The following is a 19051-nucleotide window of genomic DNA, read 5'->3' on the forward strand; positions in this document are numbered from 1 at the left end:
CTGGCAGAACCCCAAAGGGGATTGTGCGCATTAAAGTCAGCAAGCAGCAGAAATGAGTGAGGCAGCTGCCCAATAAGATGGAGCAAGTCTGCCCTGGTGACATCGAATGACGGAGGGATATAAATGGTACAAAGGAAAGAGTCAGGTGAGGGAGGAAAGGGGCAAACTGCAATAGCTTGAAGTTAGGTAGTCAGGGATATGGGTTAACTTTGAACGTCATCCTGTATGGGCAGCACGACTCCACCGAGAGATGGAATGCCGAGCTCAACGGAAAGCGGTCGTGAGGACGCAATTTTGTTTCCTGAAGGAAGAGTACAAGGGGACGCTGTGATTCTAAAAGCTGCTGTAAATCCTCTTTGTGGGATCAAAGGCCACGAATGTTCCATTGGAGGAAAGTCATGCTGAGGAAAAAATGAAGGGGTGCCACCTGGCAACTACCGAGTGCCAGCCTGCGGAGACTTGCTGCTACATGGCACGGGGGCAGGAGGATCGTGCTCCACGAGATCCACAGGAGCGTCGGCTTTCTTGTGATGTCTGTCTGTGGAGTACAATGCAGAAAAACAGTTGGTGGTGCACACCGGCAACATTCAGACCAGCTGGGCAAAAGTATCACGCGTCGACAATGTCAGCGAGGATCTTCGAGTTGGTGAAGGAGAAGACTGTTCGCCTTTGTTGGACTTCTTTGAGCCTTTTTCGGTTAGCAGAGGAAGACTCAGGTGTTGGGACATAGGAAGTCTTTATGGGAGTACTCCTGTTCTTTCCAGCATGCCGGTTGTGTAGGTGGTGGCTTCGCCTCTTGAGGCTAGAGCAGGATGAGGGGACGATGATGCTACCATAACACTGGGTGATTTCACATCAGAGGTGAGGTAAAATCATTGACAGACTTTCAATGAACATAAAGTAGCAGTTCTATTTGTTGTACTGCCTGTCATCATATGCACCATGTGACAGTGAGCAGCTAGAGATATATACCCAAGAACTACTGAAGTACTTATAGCATCAATAACAAGAAATAGATGTTTCCAAGCAAGGTTGCCTCTTGAAGTTTGTGAGTAGGAATCTATCCTTTACCACAATTTACTGTATGAAATATTCACCTGACAAGTGTTTCCCTAAGCCTCAGATTCTGCTGTTCCAGCTGTTTCACTTCATAAGAGGACTTGCCACCCTCTTCACCACCAGATCTCTCTGACATCTCAGCCTTTAGGATTTCCAGATCCAGTGTCATTTCTTCTATCTTTTCTTTTGCCTGTTCCAGTTCCAACTGTAGAGTTTCAGCCTGTAAGCAAGTAATGCTTGTATCAAACATGAAAAGCCTTTGATATTTTCTCTCAGATGGTACAGAAAGGAAAACTTACGTTTTCCAAAACAAGCATACTAATGAAAAACACAATACCACATAATTAGGGCTCATTTAAGTACTAGGAGTACTAAAACAACCATTTAATTAAACACTGATACTTCTGTAATCCTGAATGAACAGACTACGCAGCAACAGCATTCAAAATTTATAGAATTCTCCTCCCTCACCTCCACAATGTAAATTATGCACAAACAACATGGAACACACTGTTTTCAAAACTGGCGTGAGAAAGGATGGCAAATTACAAATCCGTTCATGTAAAGTATTTAAGTAACTGCCGTAACCGTTAGTACATTTATCTCTCACTGTGAGACAAGATGGTCAATACCTCCATGGAAATATGCTTGCATTCGCCTATGCAACCGTCACTGAACCCAGTTGTACATCTCTTCATCCAAAGCAAATTGACAGCCATGAATGTCTTACTTCAGAGCTCCAAAAATATGGTTGCATGGGGAGAGATTGGAACCATATGAAGGTAGTGCAAGGGCTTCCCAGTGAAATTTCTGCAGCATAGTCAAAACGACCTCAGCAACATGTGGGCACGCATTATTCTGTAACAGAATGATGTCATCTGCCAACATTCCAGGGCATTTGGACTTTATGGCAAGCTTCAGTTAATATATGGCAGTACATGGACACTTTAAAAAAACTGGAGCAGACCTTCAAGTCCAAACGTCCAGGAATATTGATAGACAGCATCACTCTGTTACAAGATAATGCCCACCCACATGTTGTCAAAGTTGTTTTGACTATACTGAAAAAGTTTCAGTGGAAAGCCTTTATACATTTTCCATACAGTTCTGATCTCTCCCCATAAGATATCCTTATTTTTGGAGTGCGAAAGAAAGACATTTGTTGCTGTCACTTTGATTCGGACACAAAGAGATGCAAACCTAGGTACAATGCTGTTTCCATATGCAAGTGCAAGCAGTTTTCCAAGAAAGCGTTGACTGCCTTTTCTCACAGTGGGAAAACATATATTAACCATTATGTAGATTATATATGGAATAATAAACTGTTTACTTACTTTTTGCCATCTCGCTTGTTTTCATCTGACCAGTATCTCTATCCATAGCCCTGAATCAATTTCAATGATATGTGGCAAACAAACAGCAAAAACTTCACACATAACTTCACAAGTATTCACGGAGTGGTGTTTATAACCTCCTAATTCTAACAGGCGCAGAGATACACAGGAAAAACCCCTACCATAATATAGGCTGCCCCGTATGACAGGTGTGTTGTGGGTGCAACAATGCCCTGTTTCATTGATCTGTTTTGCAGGGTTATAGACGCAGATGGGCACAGCTGTGGGGAGACTGAGATGAACAGAGAAGGTGATGGACAGAGAGAGGTGGTGAGGAGGAGCTGGATAAGGGGAGAGGGGCAGGAGGAGGTGGCGAGAGAGAGAGGATGGGGGGCAGGAGAAGGTGGACACACACACACACACACACACACACGCACACGCACACACACACACACACAGAGAGAGAGAGAGAGAGAGAGAGAGAGAGAGAGAGAGAGAGAGAGAGAGAGAGAGAAAGAGCGTGAGATATGGGGGCACCTGGCAGCACATCAGCACATGCAGAGGGAGGGGAAGAATATATGGAAAAAGAGAAGGGTAAGGAATAAATAAAGAGGCAGAGACAGTGTGCGTGTGCATGTGTCAACATAATGAACACAGTTCTGGTATGCCAATTTCAATTATGTTCTCACTGCTACAGGCATCAGTAACTCCTCCTATCTGTTTTTCTCTTATAAATATGAGTTGTTTTTGTGTTAAGTTATGGCAGCAGGAAGAAGGTACCTTATCCTTCGTAAGGCACAGTAATTATGAAATCCACTGTCATCAAAATTACATGACATGAACCTTTCCTGTAAGTAGACAAAACAGTCTGTATTCCTTGTGCAAACGATAAATTATATAATCACCAATGTTGCATATTCATTAATACAGCAGCATCTCCTGGAAGCTTATTCCCCCCCCCGCGCTGCCATCACCATCCAGTTACCTCCTCACCCCCACATTACAAGTACAACCAGTAAAATATGAAATTGCACCAATCATAGCAACAAAACAACATTTTCAACACTGGTTTCTTATAATAGATTGAAAAAACTACTGGGAAAAGAGATGCTGTCAAAATGAAAGAATGTAACTACAGCATATTAGTGATCCTCTTTTTTATTAATTTGCTTTGCAGCACATTTCACAATGAAGTAAACTCAATAAATAAACTTGTCTAAAACTCATTTCCATCAGCACAAATAAAAAATATTTGTTTTTATACTGCATATATCTCTATCCTGGCTGCCAAATATTCTGATTTATCAAAAATGGACATTTAATTGTTGTTATTCAATACTGACAGTTGTTTAACACATATCTCAAGAGAGAATCTTCCTTCCAGCTGAAAACTGTTTGCGGTATTTTAAAGCACTTCAATAATATTTTCGTATCTGCACAATATTTCTCAGTTTGTTTTCAATAATATTCTTGAAGAATATGAAACACATCTATGTTTGTGACCCTCGCATTCTTAACAGAACAAAATATAAGATTGTTAATAAACTGCATGACACTATCTTAGCTTTCGGTACAATTAGTTCCTTCCTCAGGGAGGTGAGGTTGTTTGTTTACTGCTTTCACTTCTTCATCTTTGTTTTCCTCTCTCCCCATTTCCCCACTTGTTTTCCCCTTCCATCTTAATTACACTAATAATTTTCCTACCTCTTAATCTACATTTACTTCTCACTATGTCTCCATCTCTAGACTTGACTTGCTTACCAGTGTACTATCTCTGAATCCCTTCTCTCTCTCTCTCTCTCTCTCTCTCTCTCTCTCTCTCTCTCTCTCTCTCTCTCTCTCACACACACACACACACACACACACACACACACACACACACACACACACACACCCCAAGTGGATCTTTCTCATTCTGGGACCTTAATGTCCTACCGTTTCTTTCTAACCTTCCCAACCCATTCCTCTCTCCTCCCCAAAGAATGCACAAATAGTTACAAGAAGTTATGAAAGCTAAGATAGTGTCATGTACTTTAAATGTTGTATGTGTATCTGCAGTACTAACTATTTCACATCCTAAAGGTAACACTAATCAGGAATTCTGTTTAATAGTACTCATAGTTGAAATTTATTTCTCATAAAATATGAGATTCAAATTTTCATTTCTCTTCCTGAATCAACTATCATAAGAAGTCTCACCTTTTCCTCAGCCATCTCTTTGTCAAGAGTAGCCATTTCAACAGTTTCAGCAAGATCAGCCATCTCTTCTGCATGAGCTTCTCTGGCCTCAATAGCTTCTCGAGCTTCCTGTTTGGCTCTTTGCAAGTCCCTCTGCAGCATTGCCTGGGATTCCATGATACGAGCCTTGAATTCCAGTAATTGCTCTAACTGAAGTTTTACTTTCTCATGTTCCTTCAATTTCTCTGCATCTTGTAGACGTTTAACTGAAAATTACAAACAATATGCAGCATCAATACATAAACAAATTAATTAATGAAAGCAATAATTATTAGTTCAAGGAATTAATCTCATAAATTAAGCACAATTACGTTTCAAAGTCTCCAGCTTCTCCTGCAGATCACGTACTTCTGTTTGCAAATTGTCAATTTCCTGCTGCTGTTGCAAATTTGTTAAACGTTCCTCAACCGTTCCAATGGATGAGCTCATTGCCCCAGGTGAAATCATTGCTGGACCTGGTGTGTATTGCGGTTTTAAAGTCTCTACAAAACCAGTCTGTAAACACACAAAAATTTACCATTTCAATTTACACAGCACATTGTTTCACACATTTCCAAAATGGAAATCTTCCATTAAAAAATCATTTATTATCTATACGATTATCTGTGAGAAAACTCTGAACTATTCAATCATGAAATGAGCGACTTTGCAATGATATTAACATTGGGTGCAGCCATTTGTCATGCATAGTATTTTTTAACTTCATGGATACCTAAAAAGAATTGTCAACGATTTTGAAATACATTTTTTTAATAAACACGAAGTTGGAATTCCACAAATAATTTTTTTTCCTAACACACTGAAACCAAGGAGGATATAGCATTCAACTAAGTAGTATTTAAAACACGTGAACAGCTAGGAGTATTTTTCAGGGTCAATAAATAAATTTAAACAATGACAAGAGTCAGTAAGCAGATACCAACTACACACCATATGAACACAAACACATGTACACATTCCTGCAACATTCATAATCCATGCAGGAAATGTTCATCAAAAAACAAATGTAATGAGCTCTACAGGAATGAATGAATGTCAAAATTAAGATGCTCCGAAGTGTGGCCTCAAGCATACACATATTTAGCCACTTCTAGCATTTACGCTACTGGTTCTATTACAGACTGTGTAAACAGATAGCCCTGTAGGAGATCTATGTAACAGCTGGAGTACTCTTGTAATGTAGTAGGAGAGTCCCTTGGATTTGTGGAATAGCAAGCAAATAAATATTTAACTATCAATAATTGGCTTACTTAACAAGCAAGTATATTAATTACTCATACAAACAGGCAACATTACAAGAGTGTTTATATATGATGAAAACAATTATTGGTTTTAAGAATTTCAAGGCCCTCCAATAGCTGCAGCAATCCTCTACATTTTACACCACCAGTTTAATTTATGCAGAGAGAGAATACCTTCTGTTCTCCTCTAAGAAACTATCTGGAATAATTTAACAAAAGTGTTGTTACACTGACATTTTTTTTTCCCCCTTCACTTTATTCATAAAATTCAAGTAAATAATAATTACATGCAACACTGTCTGCATATAATCTGCAACAAATAAATAATAGCGAGATACACTATCTGATCAAAAATGTCAGGACACCACTAACCGACCGCTAGATATCAAGAGATGCAGATCTACCAGTATTAAAGGAGACAGGGAGTATCGATTCATCAGCAGAGAAGCAGTAACAGCAGAATGGGTCAGTCAGGAGACATCAGTAGTTTCAAACAGACTAGTCATTGGGTCTCACCTGCATAGTAAGTTCATCAGAAACATTTCAATCCTTCTAAAACTGCCCAAAAGTCTACTGTTGGTGATGAGCTTGTGAAGTGGGAACATGAAGGCACAAACACAGCTAAACCAATACCAGACAGACCTCGTGCACTGATGGACAGAGACTGTGAACATTGTGGAGGGTGGTTGTAAAAAGACTGCATGTAATCAATGGAAGGACTTACACATTTCTGTAATCACTGCTAAGTGATGCTTGAGGTGGTGTGAACAGCTACGGCATTGGACACTGAATGACTATTAATAAGTAACTAGGAGTGATGAATCACGTTGTACCTTATAGCAAACTGATGGAAGGGTTTTGGTATGGTGAATGCCTAGAAAAGGTTAACTGCTGTCAGGTGTAGTGTCAACAGTGAAGTATGGAAGACGTGTTATGGTATACCATGGTATGGTATGGTATGGGGGTGTTTTGTGTGGTTAGGGTGTAATCCTCTTATTGCAGTATAAAAAACTGAATCCAAGATATGGATACATTTTACAACATTGTGTACTGTGAACATTAGAGGAACAGTTCAGAGACAATAATTGATTGCATCAGCACGAAAGGCACTGTCATTAAGCAGCATCTGTGAGGCAACGGTATGTAGGCAATAACATTCCAGAATTGGACCAGTCTGCCCCTAGTCTTGACCTGCATCCTATGGATCGTCTTCGGAATGAGTTAGAACATTGGCTACACTCCAGACCCCATCGTCCAACATCACAACTACTCTGGTTTCGGCCCTTGAGAAAGACTGAATTGCCATTCCTTCAGACAGTCAGACACCTCATTCAAATAGTCCCTAGCTGAGGTGAAGCCATCATAGAGGGTAAGGATACACATACTCCATATTAATGTCCATTAACAGGTGTCCAGACACTTTTGATCCGATAATATATGCTTTCAATAGAAGTTAGTTTTGCTTTTGATGCATCACAACTGACATACACCAAATCCATAAAAGTACAACCTCCACAAACAATAAAATAAAAATTAATTTTCCATTCTCAGTATCATGAAGGAAGAAAACTGAAGGTTATAAAGCCATTCCAAGCAAAATTAGAAATTAGGAACAGTCACCCCAAAAGCAGTGTGTTTAAAAAAATTGTGTTTATTCTACACATTTGGTACTTATATCATAAATAATGGCAGCTTCCTAATTGCATTTAAATCTAATTAAATACATTTTCATTAATGGCACTTCAAAATGAGCCCCCAAAGACAATGTATTAATTTGAGTTATTGAGCTGTGAGAGTGACAACAAGAAATCTTTACTAGAAGCAAAAAACAAAACACATGTATGGCGAAAATGTTGTAAAACTAGAAAGCTAAAATGTGGGGTCAGCCACACACAATGCAAAAGCACTAATTTAATGCATGTCTAAGGTTCATGATTTTAAAACCTATTAAAATGGTGTTTTTCATTGTGTGTGTGGCTGAGCCTACATTTTAGCTTGGAAGTAGGGAGCCATGATCCCATATCCAGTGATGGATAAATTCATAGCAAAATTTGTTGCTATACACACATTAACTGATGAACAGAGGATGCTCTAATCTCCAGCATTTTTCACTGAGTGACGAACTACAAGTAGCATACACACTGTACAATGTGAGAGATTCAACAACATAAATGCTATTAAACAAATCAATATGCAGTGTTTGTGACATTTCTGAAAACACATTATTCCTCCCTTCATCTAGCCCTTTATCAGAATATGAGACTGGACAATAAGTCATTCTGTACAGTGATACAGTTATCAACCTGAGAAACTTTTTTAGCACTGACTCCTGCAAAAAATGTTGACCTGAACAAATTATGACATGTTCAGATAGGGTTATGATATACATAAAACAAATGCCCATCATATTAGTAACTGAAGGAACCAATGTGTACAGAGTATTGAGCAAGCTGGGGTTAGAACCTATCTGGCACAGGTGTGTTTTAAGTATGTTGACACACTGCCACAAAGAAACACCCAAATATAATGAGACATTTCTAGCCACAGTATGTCATGGTTATTAGTTCCTTTCACCTGTGAATTTGACAAAAGATGAAATGTAGCTATGCCATTTCAAACATGGAAGTGATAGACATTCACTGACATGTCAGAGAGAGAAAGTGAGCAGAAATTCTGGGTTTTCAGCAGCCAAGGTTCCACTTATGGAGTGTCAACATATCACATAAAGAATGAAGTATGTAGACAAAACACTTCAGTGGATAACAATGCCAAACTCTTCTTACCATTTTGGCCTTGTACCAAGTGGCTCATACCCCCTTAGAAAACTAATAGAGCCCTTTCGTTCAATGTGATTAGAAGATGATACTTTAGTGACACCTGCTGAACTGTGGTTAGTGCACAACAGGACCGAGTCTTAAACCCCTCTGATCCTACTCGCAATACAACATAAGGTAGCCAAGAACGGGAAAATTGTGTTGAGAACACATTTCCTTTCTAAAGTATTCACATTATGACTAAAACATTGTTCATTTTAGTGAGAGTGGCCCTCATACAATGAAGCATTGTCTTATTAAATACTAGGTTTCAAATCAATCATGCAAACACCAATTGCTTTTTGTAAATATTGTCATAAAACCAATTGTTTTGCAAGCACCATACATAGTATTCATTTCAGCTATAATAAAAAATAAAATTTTACATTTTATGTAAAATTTATACACTAAATGATAGATATTATGCATGTCATTGTAATGATATAGTAAAGAAACTTTGATCTTCCGTAAATGTAAGGCAACTGCTGGTAGTTACCAGTACATATACTACCTGTGTGAAGGTTTTTATTTGAAATAACACACATCTCTGGCCACGTGCATGAAACACTTATTTTTCTTCCTAAAAAGTGGTGAAATAATTTAACATTACAACAAACACAATGAAATCAGTGGCATGAAATCCATGTAATAATTCCTTACATAATGACTGAAGATCTATCTGCATCCCTGCAATAGCCTAAATAGAATTCAGACTGGTTATGAAACTGACACTATGCAGATGCAGCACACAGACGTTAGATGTATTTTACAAAACAACACAAAATCAGTAATAATTCAAAGGCAACTTACCACTCACTGTTAAAAATATCTGCACATTGTTTTTAAAATAAGCTTTAACTTAAGATTGAAAAGCAGCCAAGACCTCGAAGCAAGTACAGAGCACACACATGGGGGGGCAGGGGCGAGGGAGGTGAAAGGTCAAATATTTTGTAATGGAAGCCTTTACTATTTTAATGTAAAGAAACTAGATAGACTAGTTATATCAGAAAGCACTAGTACATCTGCTTTATTCTGATTTAACTTCTGATGTTTTAGTTTTTGTGTTAGCTAAAAAGCAGTTCTTTTAGAATTATCTGGCACACCCTAACAACCTATCTAATCTACAGAATAGTGGTTTGAACAATTCCATTTCATTGACTCATTGGCATAGAAAGTAACATTTAAGAAGCAGTTTAAAAATCATAGTTATTTACTGCTGAGAAAGAAGCTAATTACTTTACTGAATGTAAAGCATCAAGTTCCTAAAAAAATGTCAGTTGCAAGTAACTACTGTCTTAATGATATTACTTAATGTAACATTAATCCCATTTTAAAGAATTTATAATAATCATTACTATGATGGACTGTTGAGAATTCAAACAGACAGCATCTTGTAATAAGTGTGAGCAGCAACAATGCATTTTTTTCACCATTGCAGTATCTCATTTTAATTGCTCCATGCCTAAAAATGTATCTCGTTATGTATAATAATCACATAATGTGAAGTCGCAAAAAGCAGAATATCATCCCCAGAATGACAAGGGAAGTAAACATGAATAGAAAACATTTAGTAAATTACACTGACTATTAAACATGTTTAAAAAATCCTGAGTATCAATTATGACATGTTTAACAAATTTTTTGATGTCCACACTTACTCATTTCTCTGTGAGTGCATAAAGGTAATTTATGATTAACTTACAGGGGAGTACAGAAAAGATAAGAGAGCTGAAAATATAAGTGAACAATGTTCTTCACTCACTAATACTGACTGCCAGTGGTGTGGTTACACTGTACAACCACACGAAATTTGCTGCAAACATTTCACATGTTTACACATTAATGTAAAAAAATTCATTACCTTTCAACATATGAATATGTCACATATATTCTATGCCAATGAGATCTAAAGCTATGAAGCTAATAATCATCAACTACAATGCATTCAGAGAGTGAGTGTTCCAACAGTATAAATGACCAAGACAAATGATGGATAATCAAAACACAATATCCTCATGTGTAACACACATTTAGAACACAATTAGAGTTGAAGAAAAGATCTATAAAAATTACTTGATCCTCCCCAATGCTACTCCCTGCCAAGCTTCGAGGTCTTTGAGAACTCTGCTTCAAAGGTACTGATTCTGGGCTTGTGACGCCCTGTTTGGAAGATGCAGTAGGTTTCTGAAACATAAGACATGATTCATCTGTTCTTAGAATACTAAAGATTGAGTTGCACCAAAAATCTACAAATACAACTTAGAAAGAATCAGAAGAACATTCATAAATATCGAGGCTTTTGCTGTCTCAGTTTACTGCTTACAGCTTACTCAAACAGATCTCATTACTTTTGGCACTATCATCAAAAGTACCAGATTAATTATGGCAGTCCCATGAGCACTACCATTACATAAATCATTACAGTCTCATATTGAACATTTAGTAGAAATACAATTAAATTTTAGCTAACTTAAAATTCTACAAATGGTTGCTTTAAAACAGTTTTTTCATATCAATTAAACAACATACTTCATAAATAAATTTTGCAAATGTTCCATATAGCACGGCTAATGTTCTACTCTTTATTTAGAATGTGTACGAGAAGTCTGTTTTAGAGATTCTCAATGTACAATCACTCATTATTCAACAGTGAGTAAACGCAAATTCACATGCATGGTCTGCTAGCTCATTCATGCTAGAAGTAGTTATGTATGCAAAAATATTATAAGAATTCAGATGTTTAACATAAGCTCTAACATTTCTACAATCTACTTTTCCAATGGCAACAGGAGAGGGTAGAAAAACTCCACAATAACTGTTTAATTCATTTTGCACAGTGCTGAGCAAGAGCATCCAATTAAATGAGATCTTTCTTCTGCACACATTCTGCCTGCGAAAGGTACACAAAAACCAGCACTTGTGTTTGGGTCACACTCTTCAAGCAATGAAAACAATAATATACAATAACAACATAATAGTTCTTTAAAGTTGTGTGTCCCTCAAAGAAACAACTATTAATAATTCAGAACATATAGGGAAAAAAATTCACTAATTAGTACAAATGAAACTGGAAGAGGAAGTGACATCGGGATGATAAAATAAATAGTGCTAAAATTTGTCCACAGGAATTGTTTGCTGTTTAAATGCAGTGCTAGAGGGCAGTAATATACTCTTAACAAGAATATACACTGAACATTCTATGGAGTAGAGGTTTAGAGTAGTTAGATCTTTGACAGAATAAAACTGCCCAATGCACAATTCTAAGCCTAATACCTGTTTTTTTGTAGATAATACTCCACTGACAGAGCTACCTGAAATAACATTTAGATAACCACAGATTGTGAATGGGTGAGGCTACATAAACAGCTTATTATTCCGTTATTTATAAACATGTGCAACTACCACAGTGCAGGCACTTTTACTTGCCAGTTGTCTATGACAGTAAACAACCACAAACATCTGCTGCTGTGGGGAGAGGAGACATACAGGAGAACAAGCCCCATCTCGCTCTCACAGGAGTGGCCATCTACAACTATGTCTTGTGCTTCTGTGAAAGCACAACTGATATATGGCCATAGGGATCATCAATCCTGTATTTTCTTGTGAATTTGTATTCTAATCTCCTAATGGACAAGGATTAACTTCTTCACTCTTTTCAAAGTAAGGAAAGACAACAAGCAATGCACAACACAAAGCACAGCAAAGTAGACAAAACATCTGGTAATGGCTACTGTGCAATTGCTTTCCCAAGTTGGCAGTGTTGCCGACTGACTAGTTCAGGCTTGACCTCTGCCTGTATCTTCACAACAATAAATCAAAACACACCCAAACTGAAACTACAACATTAAAGTGTCCATGCTGTAGTAATCAACTTGTGCATAACTTGGAATTAAAAATGGACACCAAATTCTGCTCCACCAAGGTCCTGGTACTGATATTGCCCACCAAGGTCCTGGTACTGATATTGCAACAATGAAATACCCTTGAGCTATGACATATTAAATGGAAAAGCTTATGACATTTGTGTAAGGTAATTACAGATAATAGGTAATGTATGATATGGTGTGTAAAAGTCTCTACAGTACAGACACTTACTCATTATCAATGTGGAAGAACAGGTGGAGCCTAAAATTTTGCTGGGGCTAGAAATGTTGTCAGTTAGACAAATGACAGACTTTCATGAAAAGTACGTACGTACGTACATACGTATGTGCGAGTGTGTGTGTGTGTGTGTGTGTGTGTGTGTGTGTGTGTGTGTGTGTGTGTGTGTGTTTATGCTGCTGGTTGCAAACTGGTGTACTGCAGAAAATTCCAATCAAACTGATCTCATGTATAAAAACCTATCTTTACTCAAATCTTGTTCCTAATCTTCCCCTATCCACTATCTGCTTATGAAATTCAACATTACTTGAACAATTGAAAGCTGGAGTGATCCAACAATGATTTCTGTAACTATCTGTTAATTTTAAGCTATTAATCACACAAATTGTGTGTTTCTATTCAAGTTCATAGGCTTACATGTGTATCCATGACAAATATACATTTGCTTTTAATGAATTCGTTGCTAAGAAACAACAGTGTTAATAACAAAAGTAGCAACAGACAGATATACTGAAGTTAAGATCACAAAAAATATTTGAAGTATGCTTATATGTGTGTCCTAATTTCTACAGTTTTAACACTGTATACGAGAGAAATAATATATTCTTTGAACATCTTTGAAGTTAACTTTATCATCTCATGCTAAGCACTGTGGCTTTTCTGATTTATACAGCTCGTTAAATTCCCCCACAACTAAGAATCTTTTCAATCCTTATTTGTTGTAATAAGGACTGTTGGCAGATTAACATCACTCAAGACAAGGTTGTATAACAGTTTTGTAAGGTCTCCTTTGGTTCACCGGATTCCTCAAACAAACATTTGCTTTTCTCTACTGAAACTGTCAGACTGTCCTAAAGGAACATCCTTACAAAGGGATCACCAGCCACATCTGCAAATCACACTTAAAAGCCTTGCAGAGGGTTCATTGAACCACCTCCACAATAATTCTCTATTATTCCACTATCTAACAGTGTGTGGAAAAAAAAACACCTATTCTTTCTGTGTGGGCTCCTATTTCCCCCATTTTATTATTATGATCATTTCTCTTCATGTAGGACGGTATCAACAAAATATTTTCACTTATGGAGGAGGAAGTTGGTGACTGAAATTTTGTGAGAAGGTACCACTGCAATGGGAAGCACTTTTGTTTTGATGATTTCCACCCCAAATCTTGTACAATGTCTGTGACACTCTCTCCCATATTCCTCAATAATATAAAACTTGCTGCTCTTCTGTGAATTTTCTCGATGTACTCCATTAATCCTATCTGGTAAGGATCTCAAGCCACAAAGCAGTACTCCAACTCAAGTTTTTTTATTATTGTAATTCCATGGTATTTACTTCCATTTACAGCCTTTAGATTTGACTTATCTATCATGTCACCTAAGATTAAAGGGTTCCTTTCAGCATTCATGTGAACGACCTCACACTTCATTATCTAGGATAAACTGCCAGTTTTTGTACCATACAGACATCTTATCTAAATCTTTTTGCAATTGGTTTTGATATTCTGATGACTTTACTAGTAAACGACAGCATTATCTGCAAACAACTGCTCAGACTGTCTCCTAAATTGGTTATATAGATACGGAGCAGCATAGGTCCTGTGCTGACTGTGTCAATAGACCGCCATCTTCACAGTATTTCATAATGTTCAAACACAATATATGTTCTAAAATCGCACTGCATATCAATGTTAACAACCTGGACCTGTAATGTAGAGGGTTACTCCTACTAACTTTCTTGAATACTGGTGTGACTTGGGTCTTGCCGCTAGCATACTTGACACGTGGAAGAGCGACTATGTGGATAATCATTTTATACATAAAGTGAACTCGTGACCAATATATGATGAACAAATTCACCTGTCTGGTAGTAAGGGGAAGAAAAGGGAAGATTAGGGTTTAGTATCTTGATGATGAGGTAGTTATCACTCAGTGTTCATCTCATAGACAGCTGCCATCACCCGTAGCATGGATACATTCTGTGGAATCTCAGAAGTTATAACTTGTTTGTAGAAATCTGTAGCTAGAATTTTAAAACATTTTTACTCATTTTGTACTTTCTACTAGAAAAACACCAGTTATGAAATAGATAGTGTTGGAACTGGATACAGAGATGCAACTTCAGTTCAGCAGTATTTATTGAAGAAAAGAAATTGGGAAAAAATATATTCAAATACATAGGAAATTGGACAATATTTTTATTTGAATTCCTTTCACAGTCAATTTGTGTCACAAACATTAAACACAAGATCATATTGAAATTTGGCATTCATAGTGCAGTGAAGTGGATGCACATGCCAGTTAACATGTACAAAGGCCAACAAATTTTTTCAGTAATAACAAATTTTTCAATAATAAGGATTTTTTACACTGCTGTCCATCATCTTAAAAACTATGCCAACTCACACAATGACAGGAATGACTCTTGTTTGGACTGTCTCCCTACAGCCAGCACATAGGACTAACATCAGTTCTGGATACAGCAGTGTAGGTCTAACTTCATGTAACTGCATCATAAGCACCGGCAAAAACCCTACTCGAGACGTCTTACTATTTACCGGGGCACATGTGTGTCCCAGTAAGTGGAAGAGACATGGGACCTTCAAAACACAAACTGCCTGCCTGCCTGCCTGCATTGCTTTATCTTCCTTTATCAGCTTCCTCGGCTTCATGTTTGCGCTAGTTTAATTGACTGGTTGTCTCAGTCCTAGCTACATCACCACCTTTCCTGTGAGAGGGCAGTAGGTTTCAGACAAATACTCATCAATGGAGATAATTTCAAGACACTGATATAGAGTCCATTCCAGATGTTCCCCTGCCTGCCTTTTTGCGCATCATGGTACAAGGGAATTAGTAATGGACGCCCAGAGGAGAAATTCAGTGTGTGGAGGCAGTTAACATACTGTAATGGACAACATAACCTTCCTATGTGCCTCTGAAAAGGTGAAGAACAGTTCTATTGCTTTCTTCTTGGGGTAACAATGGGCTATAATCTATAGGAAGCAGTTATCAGCTTGTGTTGTTGACCACAAGTGACAATTATCAGGAGGATCTTCAGTGTTTTGTCTCTCATGATAGCAACTGAATGTTCATATGTTGTCGTTTGATGTATGTCAATTCAGTCGACAACTTAACCTTGATGACAACAATTCTTACCGTCAGTGACAGTGATGCATGATTTACACTTCAAATGACACTTCAACTTCTGCTGACACACTGAAAAGTGTATGCAAGCTGTGATGTCTCATTCACACAATTGGAGACCCAACACTGAATGTCACTGACAATTACATTAATTTTTACCCTCCTTAAGTAACTATGTTTAGTGATTTCCTATGGTAGAAAAAGTAGAAGAAAAGCTGTTTCCCCAGGAAGGAGGGGGGGGGGGGGGGAGGGATGATACCTATGAAAATAACAAAGAGAATATAAAATATTTTTAATCAGATTCTACACAAACATTTTATATGATTTTGTTGTTACTTTATTTAATTTGCCATTTTTCTAAAAAAAATTGTGAACACACAGTTTTGTCTTCTACTTTGAGTCAATGACCAATTATATCAGACTGAAAAACTTTGAAAAGATAAAGAAAACATCATGGAAGGCTTTTGTATGCTTGATTACATTCCTGTTTGCCATAAGAAATCTGATTTTCCATCACTGTAGTGGGGTACTGATTTCCAAGACATCACAATAACATCATTTTTCACAAATTTTAAATTAAAAGCAGGCTTCTACTAGAAGCAAACAGTAAGCTGCAACAACAGAAACACTATTAAACAGGGATTTTTTTCACTTTAACACGTTACAGCCCACATCACGTAGGAAGGCACTCTCGAACATAGAGACGGAAGAGAAGTGAAGCATGGAGGGGTGTGGCAGCAGAGAGCAGGTAAACAGTCCGTGTTGCCATGTGTCGAAGCAGACAACAATCAGATTCATTTACCTATGGTACATCATATTATACGTTCAAATCTATGGTGGGAATAATAGATTTTAAAACAAATTTCAATCAATCGTCTATGAGAAAGATCTCTTACTTCACATCTCAACATTGAGTCCACTGGTGAACAGCTTTAGTTGGCCTGACACTGGAATGTGAGAACAGCTGATGGAGCTCTGTGAAGCCGTTGAGTACAATGTTTCTCAAAATGAGGACTATCTAAGAACAGAGTCATCAAAAACTGCCTGCAATAATTGCCACTTATTGCGATTTGGACTGTACTATAAGAAAAAATTTAATACAAACAAAATTAACTTCGAACTCAAACCATTATATTTGGTCAACACAACTTCTACTCCACACAATTTTTAAATATGTATAATGCATGTTTGTTGGTGTGTGTGACTTTTAGTTAAATGTAAATCACTGTGTATGAAAAGAGTTACTGACAGCGGAAACTAGTGTTGTCAGTATGTTATTATATCTTTCGTTGCCAACAGGCATTGTAAGTGTAAACTAGCTCGTTTGACATTACAGTCAGAGACTGTATTTATGATCCACTGAACACACAAACAAACATCTCCTGTGAATAAATCAAGAGAATATTGATTGATAATGTCAAAAACTAACAATATTTTGACAGGTAACCCTCTCTGTCATTTTAAGGTATTTTCCAATTCATGCCTTGAAAATGACAGATGTTTACTTGTTGAAATATCAAGAGTTTTTGACGAACTTATTGGGCTGCATTCTCATGAAAAATTAGAGCATACGATGTGCTGGGAAAAGCTTACCTTCTCCTTGGACAATATGTTTAATATGGGGTGTACCATTTATCTGATGACCGCCTGTGAGGTGCAGTAGATGCTGGGCAGTGAGTGCTCCGTTGCCCAGCGATCAGATTCCGTGTTGCCATCTACTGCTGTGGCATAGCATGACTACATGTAAAATATAAGCACATAAATTTTGTACTCACCCACGTCACACAAGGAGATGCTGGAACTGCGTGCCATTATTTTCCATGCATTTCTTACACATACTCAAGAAATTATTTATCACACAATGTAATAACCTCCGAGATATTGAATTAATTGATTCACAGATATTATCCTTGACTTCCTCTATCGTGTGATGATTTGTTGTTTTCACTTTGTCATTCAGTGCACCCCACAAATAAAAATCGCACGGAGTTAAATTAGGACTTCTAGCAGGCAAGATATTGTTACTAATCACTCTCACTTTCATCGAACACATCGAGAACTGCGTTCAAGGAATCATTTGGCATATGAGCCCTTGCCAAATCATGTTTAAAAAATGCAAAGCTTTGCTCTCTTTCACTCTGTCGGTCACAAAATGTTTTTGCACATATCTTTCACTTTTAACTGTGTGACTAAAAAATTGGGCCTACTATTCTGTCGCCACTAACTGCATACGACACCCCTATTTTCTGATCATGAAGGGGTTCCTCATGAAGCAAAACAGGTCTATTGGGAATTAAGATACCTGTGTAAATGGAACCAAGCCTCATCTGAAAACAAAATAAGGTAAGGATCCATTTCATCTTCATGCACTTGTTTCAAACTCATTAAAGCTTAACCCTGTGCACAGGATCACCAATCAAAGTTCTTGTACTACTGATACTTTACAAGGCTTTAGCTCAAGCAGCTTAGCACCTCTTTGTAAAGAGCTGCACAATATTTGTGTTTCCTTCTAAATACATCTAAGAGACATTTTAGGGGAATTTTCCAGGCTGTCTGAAATGTCATCAAGACAAGCTTCTGTGAGCACGTATGTCATCGTTTACACTTCCCGACTTTTAACACTTCCCATCTCACGAAATTTATCCACTAATTTGTGAACTTCATCATGACTCTGAACTTGAATACCTGGAAACTTCTGTTGAAACAGTCTCTGAACAGTATGAGTGGACTCTTAGTGGAATGCGAGCATCATTTGTCATGCACTGAATCGAAAGGCAAGTTCTTCGCAAGCCCTGATTAGTGTGTCTGGAGTAATTGTTGTAACAATGCTGTTTTTGAAGTCGGGTAGATCACCTGGTAGTGGAGACACATACCCATGATGGTTTATGAATCTCCAGAAGTAAAAATCGCATGGCACCATATAGGGTGTGAACATGGAGGTAATGCAAAACAATTTCTGTCATCTGCCCCTTGCAGCCAATCCAGCAGTCGGGCAGAACATCTTTTAACCAACTGGGTACTGGCTTATGCCAGTCAGACGGCACACCATCTTTCTGCTACAGTTGTGTGTTTCACCTTCTTCCAGTAGAGAAAAGAGCTATAATTCATAAAGATAT

The 19051-nt window shown here is 37.7% G+C and overlaps 1 protein-coding gene across 4 annotated transcripts in view; it reads right to left on the reverse strand.

The window, feature by feature from the left end:
• Positions 1-19051, reverse strand: part of LOC126175828 (dynactin subunit 1) — a 150256-nt gene that overhangs the window by 77121 nt on the left and 54084 nt on the right. For 3 of the 4 annotated variants that reach the window (XM_049922828.1, XM_049922826.1, XM_049922827.1), the window contains 4 exons: positions 10759-10869; positions 4943-5126; positions 4593-4837; positions 1098-1279 (listed from right to left, as the gene is read on the reverse strand). In XM_049922828.1, the coding sequence (XP_049778785.1) occupies positions 1098-1279; positions 4593-4837; positions 4943-5126; positions 10759-10869 (722 nt within the window). The remainder of the gene's footprint in view (positions 1-1097; positions 1280-4592; positions 4838-4942; positions 5127-10758; positions 10870-19051) is intronic. The other variant, XM_049922829.1, reaches the window with a different exon arrangement.

Source organism: Schistocerca cancellata, chromosome 3, assembly GCF_023864275.1.
Source record: "Schistocerca cancellata isolate TAMUIC-IGC-003103 chromosome 3, iqSchCanc2.1, whole genome shotgun sequence".
In the NCBI taxonomy this organism is placed as follows: domain Eukaryota; kingdom Metazoa; phylum Arthropoda; class Insecta; order Orthoptera; family Acrididae; genus Schistocerca; species Schistocerca cancellata.